Source organism: Amphibalanus amphitrite, unplaced genomic scaffold (assembly GCF_019059575.1).
Source record: "Amphibalanus amphitrite isolate SeventyFive unplaced genomic scaffold, NRLGWU_Aamphi_draft 000075F_arrow, whole genome shotgun sequence".
NCBI lineage: Eukaryota > Metazoa > Arthropoda > Thecostraca > Balanomorpha > Balanidae > Amphibalanus > Amphibalanus amphitrite.
Window position 1 is genome coordinate 267074 of NW_024881571.1, and position 14145 is coordinate 281218.

Genomic DNA, 14145 nt, shown 5'->3' on the forward strand with positions numbered 1-14145 from the left:
TAGAACACTTAGCATACGAGTATAAGCTACAGAGTGATTTCAGTTCATTAATGCTTCTTTAAAATTGAAATTTGAAAACGTAACATTTCAGGAGCCCCAAACAAGCAAAACGTAGTTTAATTGCAGAGTTCCCATCCAAATCTTCTCAATCATTTGCTAAGATCTACAACATGGCATTTTTCCGATCGTTGTCGGATTTTCCGGCCAATCCCCGATGTTCTGGCCTCTCGGTGGTCCGTTGCAGATGGTCATCTGACGACAATCTCGCCCATCATGAGGCAGCATTCCGGTTCGACTACTCGGCATTATAATCCTCTGGCAGCGATCTGCCGTTTGTCGGCGGCCAGGCCACCACCGGACGAGAGACTGACCTTGGCAGTGGAAGCCATTAAAACGGTCTGGTTTCCACAAAGGTCCAGTTCGATGCTCCATGACGAGGTTCAATGTCATTTTTAAAAGTCATTCAAGAACATTCTGCGTAAAAACATGGGTATCGCTTCAAAAGACTATAGTTTTGACAGCACTGACAGCAGTCAAAATGTTTTCAGTTCGAGATCTCATCTGAAGAGCAAGTTTTTCCGGTGTAATTAGTTACGTAAGCATTAATCGGTCATGCCCGCGGAAAGCAGGAAAACCGGCAAAAAGTTTAAAATGCAAAAGACGCCTCATATCTATAAATGTCTTAACTCTTAAATGCCAAACGATGGGCAAGTGCCAGGAGATATTAGAATGAATCAAATAGTATAAAAAGCTGTTGAAACAAAAGTAACAAAAGCACTTTATCGGGAACATTGTAAAAAGCGGACTCACTAAAAAAAAAAATTGCCATTCGCCGTTCTGAAAATTTGGGCAATTAGAACACTGAAATAAGTGCCGCACATCTCAGCGCTACCAGCGACTCAGCGCTACCAGTCGAGCACCTTTCAACACTCACCGCATGTTGTCTGTGTGTGTCTGATCCGGACTAGAGCACTGCACCCTCGACGGCCCGGCGGCGGCGGTGGCGGCGGGAGAGGAGTCGAGCGACCCTCGCGGAGCACGGGTGGCGGCAGACTGAGAGCCGCGCGACTGCGGACGGACGGCGCTCCTCGACGGGCGACGTCAGAGGCCGCCGGCGGACCGACCGGTCGGGAGGACTAGGTCCGGCAGAGGAGGAGGAGAGAGGAGGAGAGGAGGGAGGACAGTGTCGACGGTCGGGTGGATGGTGTCCGTTTTCCACCGCCGACTGTTTATAGTCCGTCTCGGATGTCTGCTTGAAGTGTGCACGTTTTCATAGACAAACGTACCGATTACGAGAGACAACCTGTCCTATACACTCTGTCTGGGAGCGATGATTGATCATGGTAAAGGCGCTATAGTATGCGCACTTGAGTGATATCGCAAAACATTATTACCAAGACAAACAGAGCGGTGCTCCGTGGCCCTGAGTCCATTGTAGCCGATCAGCAATGGCCCGTTATCGCATAGCGCCCCGCCATTTATTGCTGTTTGTTGACTTTCAGCGAGCGGCGTGGCATGTCTTTTCAAGGGACTGCGTCACCGCATGGGGACGATGACGGGCGGTCTGCAGCATTACTGACCACCCCATATTGACTCGGCGCGTCAGGCTGTTTGAACAACAGAAAACACATCCTTTGTCCGCTCATGTCTCTAATGAATGGTCCGATGACATTCGCTGAGTGGAAGTGACGTGAAATGAAATACCCAGGGTGCATCGAACACGTCGACAGAGAGAGAATACTAACCAGTCGCTACGTTGCCCGCTTTGGTGTGCCAGTTACGCTCCAGATATGTGCGCAATGTCGTAAATTTCAAAGCGCTGTGGACTTTTCGTTGTTGCTACTTGTATCGCTGCGATACTTTGGTAGTCGTACGAGTTCCGCCATGTCGCGGGGCATGTCTCCCCACTTGCGGCTGCTGCGTGCCCTTCTGCTTCTGGTCTCCGCGCTGACCCTCACCGGTCTGCATGTGCCACACGAGCGGATACCGGGTGGCTGGCGCGCCGCCCGCCTGGTGCCGCTGGCTCTCTCAGCCTTATCTGTTGTCGGCAACATCGGAGACATCGTCTCCTCCATCGGGAACGCCTTCATGCTGATGTTCTCCTTGTCTATGAATGTCAACAATGTGCAGGGATATGCGATGATGCTGTTCCTCATGTACCACCGCCGGCGTGTGCACCAGTTTCTACAGCGCATCTGGGAACTGGACCAGATGACTGTCGGGTGTCAACGAAAGGGGGAGTACCGGGGCGTCTCGATCCTAGCGATTCTCTTGGCCGTTATTCCGTTTTTCTGTCTCTTCATTTGGATGGTGGGGTTCTTCAGCACTTCCGGTCTGGCGCCCCCCAATTACATCATCAACTGGTACATACCACCGCAGCTCAACAACCGCAGCTGGTTCGGCATCATCACCGTCGTCCAGGTACTGAGCGGGCTAATTAGCAACACGTGCCAGATGAGTTTTGACGTGCTTCTGGTGGGATTCGCCGGAGCCGTGGCGCTGCTTCAGGAACGGCTGGCGACGTATTGCCAGAAGTATTTGACCCTCTCGTCTGATGCCGACCTCGTCTCCGGTGTCTCGGATCGCTTCAATGATGAGGATGCGACTGTTTCCTTGGATCTCAATCGCGAAGAGGCTGCGATGTCCCCCGGTGGAAAGAAGGAAGACCTCGTCGGACACTTCCAAGTTAAACCGTCAAATCGAAGCCGGGTTGATGTTTGGACCGCTGGAACTCTCCCTCACAGCCCCGCTCACTCAAAGAACGCCTATCGGTCATTTACGAATCGCCACGATGGGTTGAAGGAGGAGAAGCCGACTCTACAGGACCTTAATCAACCTCTCCAGAACCTGACTACCCTGTACTCCTCGGTACGTGATCTGGCTGACGATCTGACCTCGTTCTGCTCGCTGCCGACACTTTTGCTACACACAACCGTCGCCGCCGGCATGCTCTTCGGCAGCTACGTCAGCATCTTGATGGTCTCGACCAAGTCAGGCTCCAGCACGGCGAAGGTGATCGGGTTCGCCTCTTACACGCTGAGCATGGTGCTGCGGCTGGTGCTGGTCAGCTGGGCGGGGAGTTGGCTGATCGAGAGGGGGGAGCAGCTGCAGCAGACGCTGGCCAGGCTCCGCTGGCCGGCCAGCGCGTCACCAGCGGCCCGCTTCCAGCTGCAGCAGCTGATGGAGCAGACCCGTCAGCCGCCGGCCTTCCACGGCTGGGGCCTCTTCACCGTGCAGAAGACCAACATGGTGGCCCTCTTCAGCTTCGTGCTGACGTACTTTGTCATCCTTCTCCAGATGCAAGTCCGGTAGAGAAATGGTAGCATCGGTCGTCCCCGTAGAGGGAAAATCTAAATGTAGTAGTGATAGTACATACCTATGTGCGTGACATGGCCACGCTAATACGGCGCACAAGATAGATACTCGTATGTATACTCGTCTTATCACTTAACCCTCGCCGGCCGAGGGGGGGGGGGGCGGGTGCCGCCCCCCCATAGGGTTTTTTCGCGATAGCTCCGAACACGCTGGCGATAGAGAGCTGAAACTTGGCATACCTGACCTTTGATCCAAGCCGCATCTTTTGACACCAACCGCATTTTTGGGTCAGGTCAGGTCACTGACCTATGACGTCATAAGTGAACCTCTGCACGGTCTTCAGATGTCGCAACTTCGCAACGCCCTCACTGCCAGAGGAGATGTCACAGGGAAATGAAACTTGCAGGATCTAGTATCCATTATGAGTCTCACAATTTTTATATCTCGGATTTTTCCTAAAGGTCATATGAGGTCAGGTCAAATTCGTGACCTCACCATTATAAGTCAATGGGGAAAAATTCAAACTGCTATTTTGGCGCCGGGAACGATCTCCAACTATCTCAAGCACACAGAATCGTGATTTGATGCACTCCTTGCAAGGTTAGATGCGTCACTTTTGCAATGTTGACCTTCCGTGACGTCATTTATGACGTCATCAAGGTCATATTTGTTTTTCGTCAATAACTCCCGATCAAATTGAGCTAGCGAGTCGAGAAAGCCACCAATGGACTCAGGAAGACCTGCCGGATCGAATGATATGCGACATGACCTCTTTCGACCAACTTTGTGACCTGGGGGTGCTGACCTGACCTTGACCTGAGGTCAACACCCTAAGTTGACCTGACCCGAACAAAAAGTATATCATTCGACGCGCCTGAGCGAGGCGAACACGATGCTGCCAAAATCGCGGCTCTGCGGCCGTTTTTTGCGAAGTTATTCACGAAAAACTGAACCGTACCCTGGGGCACTTGACCTGACCTCAGAGGTCACCGGTTGACCTAGGACCTTAAAATCGGGTACCAATCTCTGCGTCTCGTAACGGTGCACACGCTCGTTTTTTCCGCGACGCGCTAGCTCCACCAGGGGCGAAACGGCGAGGGGGGGTCGTACCCGCCCCCCCCCCCCCCTCGGCCGGCGCGTATGTAGAAAACCAATAGGTCCGGCGAGGGTTAAAAGCCTCATCAAAACTTAACTATACTAACTATACTATATTAACTTAACGTCAACTATTGTAGACGCATGCTAGCTATTTATAGATGGTCGCTTATCTTCTCAAGCTTTGCATCGCAATTAATTCTATTTTTCTATGACGAAAATCGAGTCAGAAAATGAAATTTGCGATCGGATCATGTTTAACCCTCGCCCGTATACGGCGGCGGTGGGGGGGGGGAACGGACCCCCCTCGATTGTTCGCAAAATAACTCGCGTAAAAAGCGGCCGATTGCGACGGAACTTTCAGTACCCTCGAGTTAAAGGGACCCTCCCACCTTAACATTAGATTTGAGTTAAGATAGCCAAAATGGGGTCCCTGGCTCACAATTACCGGTTTCGGCACTCACAACATCGATAAATGCCTTAAATCGGAAATATTGAATTTCAAAATTGCAGCGTTTTGATTCAGAGGGGCTAATGCTTTTGAATACCCCTCTGAATGTGTGACGTCAGCGGAGATCTAACGATTTTTAAATATTTTACTAACACGTTTGGTAGCACGCGGTGGTATAGGCTGCTTTGCGCGCAACAAATGCCGCACTTTCAAATAAAGTCGCTAGGAACAGCGGATATCCCAAAAAGTAAACAAAAGTAAAAGTCTAATATCTTGAAAACCGGTGAATATTTTTCGATAAAATTTGGTAGATATTCGTTTTCGCTCTTTCTGAACCTAGCGACATCACTTTCATGCCAATTCATTAACTTTTTTGAAGGTGGGAGGGTCCCTTTAACCGATTTTATACCCACCCTGAAAATTGCATGACCCTGATCCAAATGGCCTTGGACCTGTGACCTTTTTCTCGAGACCATGTTTGGCCCGCATCGCGATTCGGCGTATATCGGCTCCCATTAGCCGCTCGTTTGCAGTCTTCGTGGCTTCAAGCGTTCAAACATGTGATGATACTGGTCCCATGCATTAGGGTGAGCGTTAAGGTCACCGGAAGGTCAGGTCAAGCCATTAACCTTTGATCACCTCGGTTCACTCTTTCGTGTTTTACATGTTTCTAGGCTCGCCTTTGGAGCTGAATTCGAATTAAGCAACCATTTGAACATTTACGAAGTAGTTTTGGTGCCTTCGTAACATGTTACGAAGCTGTCAGAGTCGGTTGACACCAACTACGAATACCCCTCAGGCCTCAGGACCCCTGCTGGTTGACCTGACCTGACCTGACCCGACCTGGCCCAAATGCATGAAGACATCTGTGATTAAAAATAACATGATATTCGTAATCAGCACCCCAAAAAACCACCTAGCTAGCAGCCACGCTTTACGACGTTATGACAGGTCCCGAGTTTCTCGACTTTTGAGTTATTGACCTGACCTGAAAGGTCAACCAATGATCTAGGACCTTAACCCTAGAACGCCTAGGGGGGGGGGGTTGTATCAACCCCCCCCCCCTGAGGTTTTTTCGAAGTGCACGCTAAACGGCTTGTCGTAGCGGGCTGAAATTTTCAATAACCTCTGGGGCAACCTTTGCGCATCTTTTGCCGAAAAAAATTGATCGGGTCATGTCAGGTCACGGAGTTATGACGTCATAAGAGGTACAGCCTCCGGCCGGATTTTCACAAACTGAGTGCCAACGCCCGAGGTTTCCTGCCGGTGGTACGGACATCGATTGATGGATCGTGATGAAACTTCCCATGCATGTTGGGGCAAGTATTGGCTATCATATGGTATAAGAAATTTGACCGGGTCAGGTCAGGTCACGGAGCTATGACGTCACAAGAGGAACAGCGTCCGGTACTATTTTTGAAAAGCGCCCGAACCACTATTTTGCTAATTCTTGTCACCTCAATGGGAATATGCAGCAATATTAGCTTCTATAGGGAGCAAATGGACCTCCCAAATCCAAAAATACAATCAGATTTCAAAAATTTAAATTTTGATTTTTCGAATTTCTGCCGCCGACTGTGACCTTGCCGACTTCCGGCGCTCCCAACGCGCCATTTTTAGAGCTAGGGAAACGAAATACATACCAAACGATAGAGAATTGATCAAGAAACACGATAGTGAAGGTTTCAAGTCGATATCTCCCACCGTTCTGCTGCAATCGCCGCCGAAAGTTGAAAAAAGTCTATTTTTCCGAAAATTTGACCTTTGACCGGTCAAAAGTAGGTCAAATGTTGACCTAGGACCAAAAAATATACCACCAATCGCGAGATCTCGTTGAGAGCAATCCGTTGGTTTTTTCCGCTAAGCTCTACGACCTTCCGTTTCGAAACGCCAGGGGGGGGGGGTCGTAACAACCCCCCCCCTGGTCGTTCGTGTTATGAGAAATGGCCTGGTCGTGCGAGGGTTAAAGTGGGTATCATCGGCTTCCTCTTGTCACGGGCAACACGCTCGTTTTTTTCCGCGAAGATCTAGCTCGACAAGGGGTGTCCAACGGACCCCCCCCCCCCCTATTACGTTTGCGGCTGGTAAACACCAATACATTTGTACAGTGTATGTAGTTGCGCACATTCACTGTTAAAAATAAGTATGTGGTGCTAGGTGTTCTGTCTCTATCTGCGCGGTGCGGTGGTGAGATTGTCCGAGTCCTGAGCTGACCCGAGGGGCTGGTTCAAGCTGTTAGTCACTTGGGTATCACTTGCACGCGCGCTCGTGCAGGGCTTGCTGCCCGTAGCTGATCATGGCACTTGCACATATGAGGGTCACAGTGCCATGAAGACAACACTGTAAGACGGTTTCAACTAGTGACGCAAGAGCAAGAAGCTCACAGCACATGGCGGAGGGCTTTGTTGTTTTGGCCGCACATGCACCACGACCTTACCTTACCTATATAGATAGTATCATAGGCGGCGGAACGGGGAGAGCACCGGGGCACCGTGCCCCCTTTGATTTTGCCCCCCCCCCTACGGGGCGCGGGTTAACCCGCGACCCGTAGGGGGGGGCGAAACGGCCCCTCCCTGTCCTTTTCCGTCGATATCTCCTAAACGGCTGGAGATATCGCCACCAAACTTTCAGGACCCCTCCGGGTATCAATTTTACACATTGTGACTAAAATTTTTTCCAGAGCCTATGATAGGTTGGCCACCAACGACGTCAGAATGACGTCATGTTCTGTCATTTTCGACCGAAAAAAGACCTTCGCGAGAAGACCTGTCAGGCCTACAGCTTTGAAGATACAGAAAAATGATCAAGGCATAACAGGTGTAGAATTGACAGGGCTACGAAACTGCTATCTCGGATTTTTGAAATTTTTGAGTTTTGACCCCCAAAAATCAAAAAAGTATTTTTTGGATATATTTGCCAAAAAATCCAAAAAGTTTTTTGAGCTTTGAAAAAAACGGACTATATGTAATAGTACCTACCGTCTTCTATCCACATACCAAATTTCAGATCAATACCTCGTTTTTTGGCCAAGTTATAGCGAAAAAACTGTTCAAAAATGATGACGTCAAATTTTCAAACACAATTTTTGGCAAATCTAGACATCGTAGAGCAAAACAAAGACCACCATTAGACTCCCGTGACGAGCTGCATCGAATCAATACCCATTTTATGCAAAAAATATCAACTTTGAAATTTGACCTAATTTATTTATTTATTTATTTATTTCACATAATCCGGTCATTCCACAGTACAGGGCTATTCATAGACCGTCGTCATACATGATAATCACACATGGTTAATCGCGGCACGAACCTGGCGTTTAAGCATGCGTATTGAAGTGACATGGATGTTTTCACTGATAACGAATTGGTTGTAAAGGCTAGCGGCACGATATGTAAAAAGTCTCTTTCCATGGTTGTTGTGAGCACGTCCTGGGTTCAAGTGATCTGACTGTCGAGTTGTACGATGGATGGTCTCATGATTGTATGAAAGACTAGATCGAATTGCACATGGTTCACCGCTCGTCAAAATCTTATGAAGCAAACATATGTCAGAGAATTTCACAAACTGTTGAGCATCTAGCCATTCCAAATCGCGAAGTACATCAGATATGTGATCGTATTTGCGGCGGCCTGACAGCACTCTAGCGGCGAGATTAAACACTTTTTGTACTTTCGCAATCACAGTCAGGTTAGCACTGCCATAAACTTGTACACAATAGCGGATATGTGAAAACACGAGCGCGTCGATCAGGCGAGGTAAGACATCAGGTGGTAAGATATGTTTAGCATGTGAAAGAGCAATGAGTATACCTATACATCGGCTGGTAACATGAGTCACATGCAGCTCCCAGGACAGAGTCTGATCCATGATTACGCCGAGGTTCTTAACGCTGGATGAAAATTGAAGCTCCTGGTTCATGAAACGAATTGTGGGAATCACGCTAATTGCTTTGAGTTGGCGCCTATCCCCGCATAAAAGAATCTCAGTTTTACTCGCGTTTACAAGCATTCCATTTTGCATAAACCATGTTTGTAAAACATTTAAGACACTTTCTAGAGAGGTTTTCATATCTAAAATCCTAGCACGGGGACCTGTGATTGCGATCTGAGTGTCGTCAGCATATCTAACAAATGTTATACGGAAACCATTGAGCTCGGTTGGGACATGACATGCAATGTCGTTGGACGCGATGTTGAACAGTAGCGCTCCAAGGCACGTCCCCTGGAAAGTGCCGATGGAAATGTTCAGAGGCGCCGACAGTGTATCGCCAACCCTTACGCGCTGCGTGTGACCTCCCAGGTAGCTTTTGAACCAGCCTGAATTTGACCTGACCTTGACCTGACCTTCACCAAAACGTGACCTAGGCTGGGCCCAAAGGCTGCCTAACACACATAATCGCATTTGTCATGTAAAATGGACCATAAAACATGTATTACACGACACTTTCATATTGTGACCCCCGGTGACCTGACCTCGCTGTGACCTGACCTGGTATCAGTGACCTCATATAGCAAAGCGATGGTATTCAATAAATTACCAATTTACTCGATTTCACAACACATTTCTTGAAATGCCTGTGAACGGTGAAAATCCGACCTTTGACCTGACCTGTGACGTCATCGGTTTGACCTAGGTCAATGAAATTTGGTCACAAGGTAGTTCCCCGGTGGGGCTATCGAACACCCTTTGAATTTTGAAAATCGGCCGGTAAATTTCCGAGATCTTAGGGGGGGGGGCCGAAACGACCCCTCCCCTACGGGCGGTAGGGTCCGCCGATAGCCCTACGGGGCGCGGGAACATTAACCCTATGGACGTTGCATAGAACTGGAAAGAATGGGACCAAAAGTCGGCAGTGCCCCCCCCCCCCGTAATTGAAGGTGTTCCGCCGCTACTGGATAGTATGTGCATTGTACTAACTAGAAAGTGGAGCTCAACTCTCGCCCGACCTAAAGGTTTTCTACATAGGGCTGAAGGGTATATACGACCCCCTCGTCACTTCGCCCCCATTGAGCTTAAACGAGGATGGATGTTTAAGTTGTCATTTTTTCACCTGCAGGTAAACAAAAAAGGACATTCATTGAAAAACATTTAATTACATCATTTGGTAACTCATATAACCGAGAAGGGGCCGAAATGAATAAATGACGATGCATCTCAATATCAATAACGTTTTTTGTCCAGATGGAAACATTCAACTTATGGCCAATTTGGAGCTGGCGACTTTGCCCTGTCCACTTTACCCCGGGCATACCGTCCGAGGCAAAAATATTTCATCCCGGCTATTAGTGAGGCAAAAAGCATTTTAAAACGGTAAAAGACATTTACGATAACCACACCTTCCATGAACGAGAGCGCTTAAATAAAATTCCAAACGGTTATGAAATAAAACAACAACATTTGAAAATCGTTAAAATAATTGGTGGACTGGAAAAAATGTTTTCCTTCTAGCACAGAACAATGGCAATGGGCCGGAAATCGGGTCTGGCTCATTCGAACGACCGCAATGAGAAGGATACAATAAGCAAACATAAATTGGAGTTGACGCCAGCTGTGGAGGACTAAAACGATAGGTGGCCTCTATGTCCCGGATGGCCGCTTTGCCAAACTCTCCCCTATGACATTCAGCCTCCGCACATTTAACCCGCGCCCTGCTGGGGGGGGGGGTGTTTGAACACCCCCTTGTGGTTTTTCGCGAATATCTCAAAAACGGCGGCGCGGAGCGCCGCCGTTTTTGGTACACCTTATCATACATCAATTCTACACATGTTGTGAAATTTTCAGACTAAGGTCATTCAAGGTCAGGTCACCAGGTCACTTGAGGTGACCTCACCTCATAAAAGTTTCAATGTCTGTCATAGCTACACCGAGTGACCGATCGCTTTGAAACCTTCAGCGATTGCTAAGAGCAATAGCACGTACAAAATGTATATCTCAGAATTTTGATATCGATGACCTAAGGTCAGGTCAATTTTGCGACCTCCCCGTTATAAGTCAATGAGAGAAAATTGAAATGCGCCTCTTTGGACGAAAGACATTATAAACACTCCTTAACACTGAATTACAAGTGGTTTAGACACACTGAACATGAAAATGGTGTCCGCGACCCCTGTTTATGCCCTGAGGTCATCTTAGGTCACGAATGGTATCTAACAGTTTTTCACAAATAACTTTTGATAGAGGCATGCTAGAGCGATGAAAACGCATTAGATGTGTTCAGCTCGACGATACGGATCGAATGATATGCAACATGACCCTTTCAGGTCAGGTCATGACCTTGGCCTGAGGTCAAATTCAAATCATTCAATTCATTCGATGCGTCTTGACAAGAGGAACACGATGCTGGTAAAAGTAAGCTCGTGCAAGGCTTGGGTCAAAAGTTAGGTATTGCAGAAGAACTGTTTCCGAAAAAAAAATCGGCTATTTTTGCAGTTTTTGCCCCCTGCAGGCAAAACCGTTGACGTTAGGTCAAATCTGAGAGAATTACTGAGAAAGGGCGTTAACAGGGCTATCGAATGCGCTTTTCCGCGGCGCTGTAGCTCTATTGGTTCCCGAGTTATGCGTTGACATCTTGGAAATTGTCGACATTCGACCTGGAAATCGGCGAAATTTTGCCTTCAATGACCTCTGGTGACCTGACCTTTGACCTGACCAAACAATTGACCGAAGTGATTTCATCATTATTTTTGACGCTCTTTCTAACGCCGCCTTCCGCGTATCGCTACGTGGCACACTGGTCGGAAACGCCCTCACGAGAGGCCACGGGCGATTCCGGAGTTTCGGATTATTTTTTATATAGATCGATTTGAAATTGATCAAATTATTATACTTAGGCCAAAAAAACTAATCCGGGTGACCAAAAATAGCTGTAATCAGCCCCCGAAGATGGGGTATCCCAGAACTCGGAAACTAACGCGGAGCAAGAGGTTTTTTGAGGCGGATATTCAGAGTCTTATTGCTGATAGACACCAAATTGAAATCCCACATATTATGCATCAAAATGTTCGTTATGAAGTTGCCGACTGGTCAGTGCAAAATTTTTGGTATAATTTTTCCCTAACTAAGATGTACTACAGCTTTTTTATGAAGGCTCTCCTACAGTGATTCTGGAATATAACTGCAAAGTTTAGGTAAGGAAACAACAGGTAGTCCCATCTAGTTCCACCCTGATTTTTTGTGAGATGAAGTAGGATTTAAATTTACACCAGGGCAACATAAAAGCTAACTGCGCATATTTGCGCAAAATTTGCAGGAGCCGCTCTTCCTACCCAACTACCGCCCGCCCCGCCCCAGTTTCGGCTCGGCCGCCGCGCCCGGCTTACGCTGACCTGTGTGGCCTGCACGCATCCATGCGCAGCTGACTGGTCATTAAAAACAGATGCGCTTGAGTTTATGAATTTTGTGAAAAGCGCGTTTTATGTATGCATTTATGTATGCATTGACATCAAAAGCCTTCCACATATTGCGTGGCGATTACGGCTTGTATTTAGAGAGTCTTGCTATTGACAACCATCACTCGGCTGAAGAAAGTGGAAATTGAAACCTTCGTGAATATAAGACGCTGCAAATATAGGACACCTGTCACTGACGTCGGGTTACCTTGGGCCGTCTTTTTACATTAGATCACAATTCCGGTATTTAACCCTGGCCGGACCGATTGGTTTTCTACATTGACCGGGGATTGGTATTTGGTACATCTCCCTCGCCGTTTCGCCTCTAATTGAGCTAGAGCGTCGCGAAAAAAACAAGCTTGTGTGCCGTTATAAGACGCAAAAATTAGGTACTACCCGATTTTAAGGTCTTAGGTCAGGCCAGCCAGTGACCTCTTAGGTCAGGTAAGTGCCACAAGGCACGGGCTCGGTTTTAGGTTAATTACTTTGCCAAAAATGGTCGCACTGCCGCGATTTTGGCATAATCGTGTTTGTCTAGCTCAGGCGCGTTGAATGCTATACTTGGTGTTCGGGTGAAGTCAACTTAACCCTCACCGGCACAGGCAATTTTGCGTCCTTCGACGGCACAAGGGGGGGGGGGGGTTGGTACGACCCCCCTCGCGTTTGGCCCCTGATCGAGCTAGAGCCTCGCGAAAAAAACGAGCGTGTTGCCCGTCACGAGAGGAAGCCGATGATACCCAATTTTAAGGTCCTAGGTCATCGGGTGACCTTCCAGGTCAGGTCAATGACCCGAAAACCGGGAAAATCGGGACCTGTTAGAAAGTCGTAAATTGTGGCTGCTATGTGGTTTTCCGGGGAGCTGATCACGAATATCGTATTAGTTTTGATCAGAGATGATGTCTTTAAGCATTTAGACCAGGTCGGGTCAGGTCAGGTCAGGTCAACCGGTAGGGGTTGTGACGGGTATTCGTAATACGTGTCAACCGCCTCTGACAGCTTCGTAACATGTTACGAAGGCACCAAAACTACTTCGTAAATGTTCAATTGGTTGCTTAATTAGAATTCAGCTCCAAAAACTAGCCTAGAAACATGTAAAACTCGAAAAAGTGAACCGAGGTCACCCGCGAGGTCACCAAAGGTCAATGACCTGACCTGACCTTCAGGTGACCTTGACACCCATCCTAATGTATGGGAGCAACATCAAATCACATGTTTGAACGTTTGAAACCACGAAAAGCTTGCAAACGCGCGGCTAATGCGAGCCGACATACGCCGAATCGCGATTTCGGCCAAACATGGTCACGGAAAAGAGGTCACAGGTCAAAGGTCATTGGGGTCAGGGTCATGCAATTTTCAGGGTAGGTGTAAAATTGATCAATGCGAGGGTGCCAAAAGTTTCGTCGCGATCATACCCCCCCCCCCCCCTGTGCCAGCGAGGGTTAAGATGTTAACCTCGGGTCAAGGTCAGGTCGGAGCCCCTCAGGTCACGAAAATGGTTGAAGGAGGTCATATCGCATATCATTCGATTCGGCAGGTCTTCCTGAGTCCAATGGTGGCTTTCCCGACTCTCTAGCTCCATCTGATCAGGAGTTATTGACGAAAAAGTTACATGGCCTTAGTGACGTCATAAATGACGTCACGCAAAGTCAACAATGCTAAAGTCAAGCACTGGACCTTGCAAGGAGTGCATGAAACCATTCCCGGTGCCCGAATAGCAGCTCCCAATTTCCCTTCTTGACTTAAAGTGGTGCTAGTGTCGTACTGCGCTGTGGGTAGCGCTTGGCTGGACGGACGGTCTGTGACAACCTATTGATCTGTGGCTGATCTATTAGAGTGTCCGTCCGAGAGCCGTACGACGGCTGACAGAGCCTGGGGGTCGCGAACTGGTGTGGT

The 14145-nt window shown here is 48.3% G+C and overlaps 2 protein-coding genes across 4 annotated transcripts in view; one reads left to right on the plus strand and one right to left on the minus strand.

Moving 5' to 3' along the window:
- The window catches only part of LOC122379319 (peroxidase-like), a 38744-nt gene extending 37646 nt beyond the window's left edge, over positions 1 to 1098 (minus strand). The window contains exon 1 of the mRNA XM_043361417.1: positions 935 to 1098. Within this exon, the coding sequence (XP_043217352.1) occupies positions 935 to 939 (5 nt within the window). The 5' untranslated portion in view covers positions 940 to 1098. The remainder of the gene's footprint in view (positions 1 to 934) is intronic.
- LOC122379321 (UV radiation resistance-associated gene protein-like) overlaps positions 1 to 14145 on the plus strand; it is a 53461-nt gene that overhangs the window by 25537 nt on the left and 13779 nt on the right. The window lies entirely within an intron of this gene.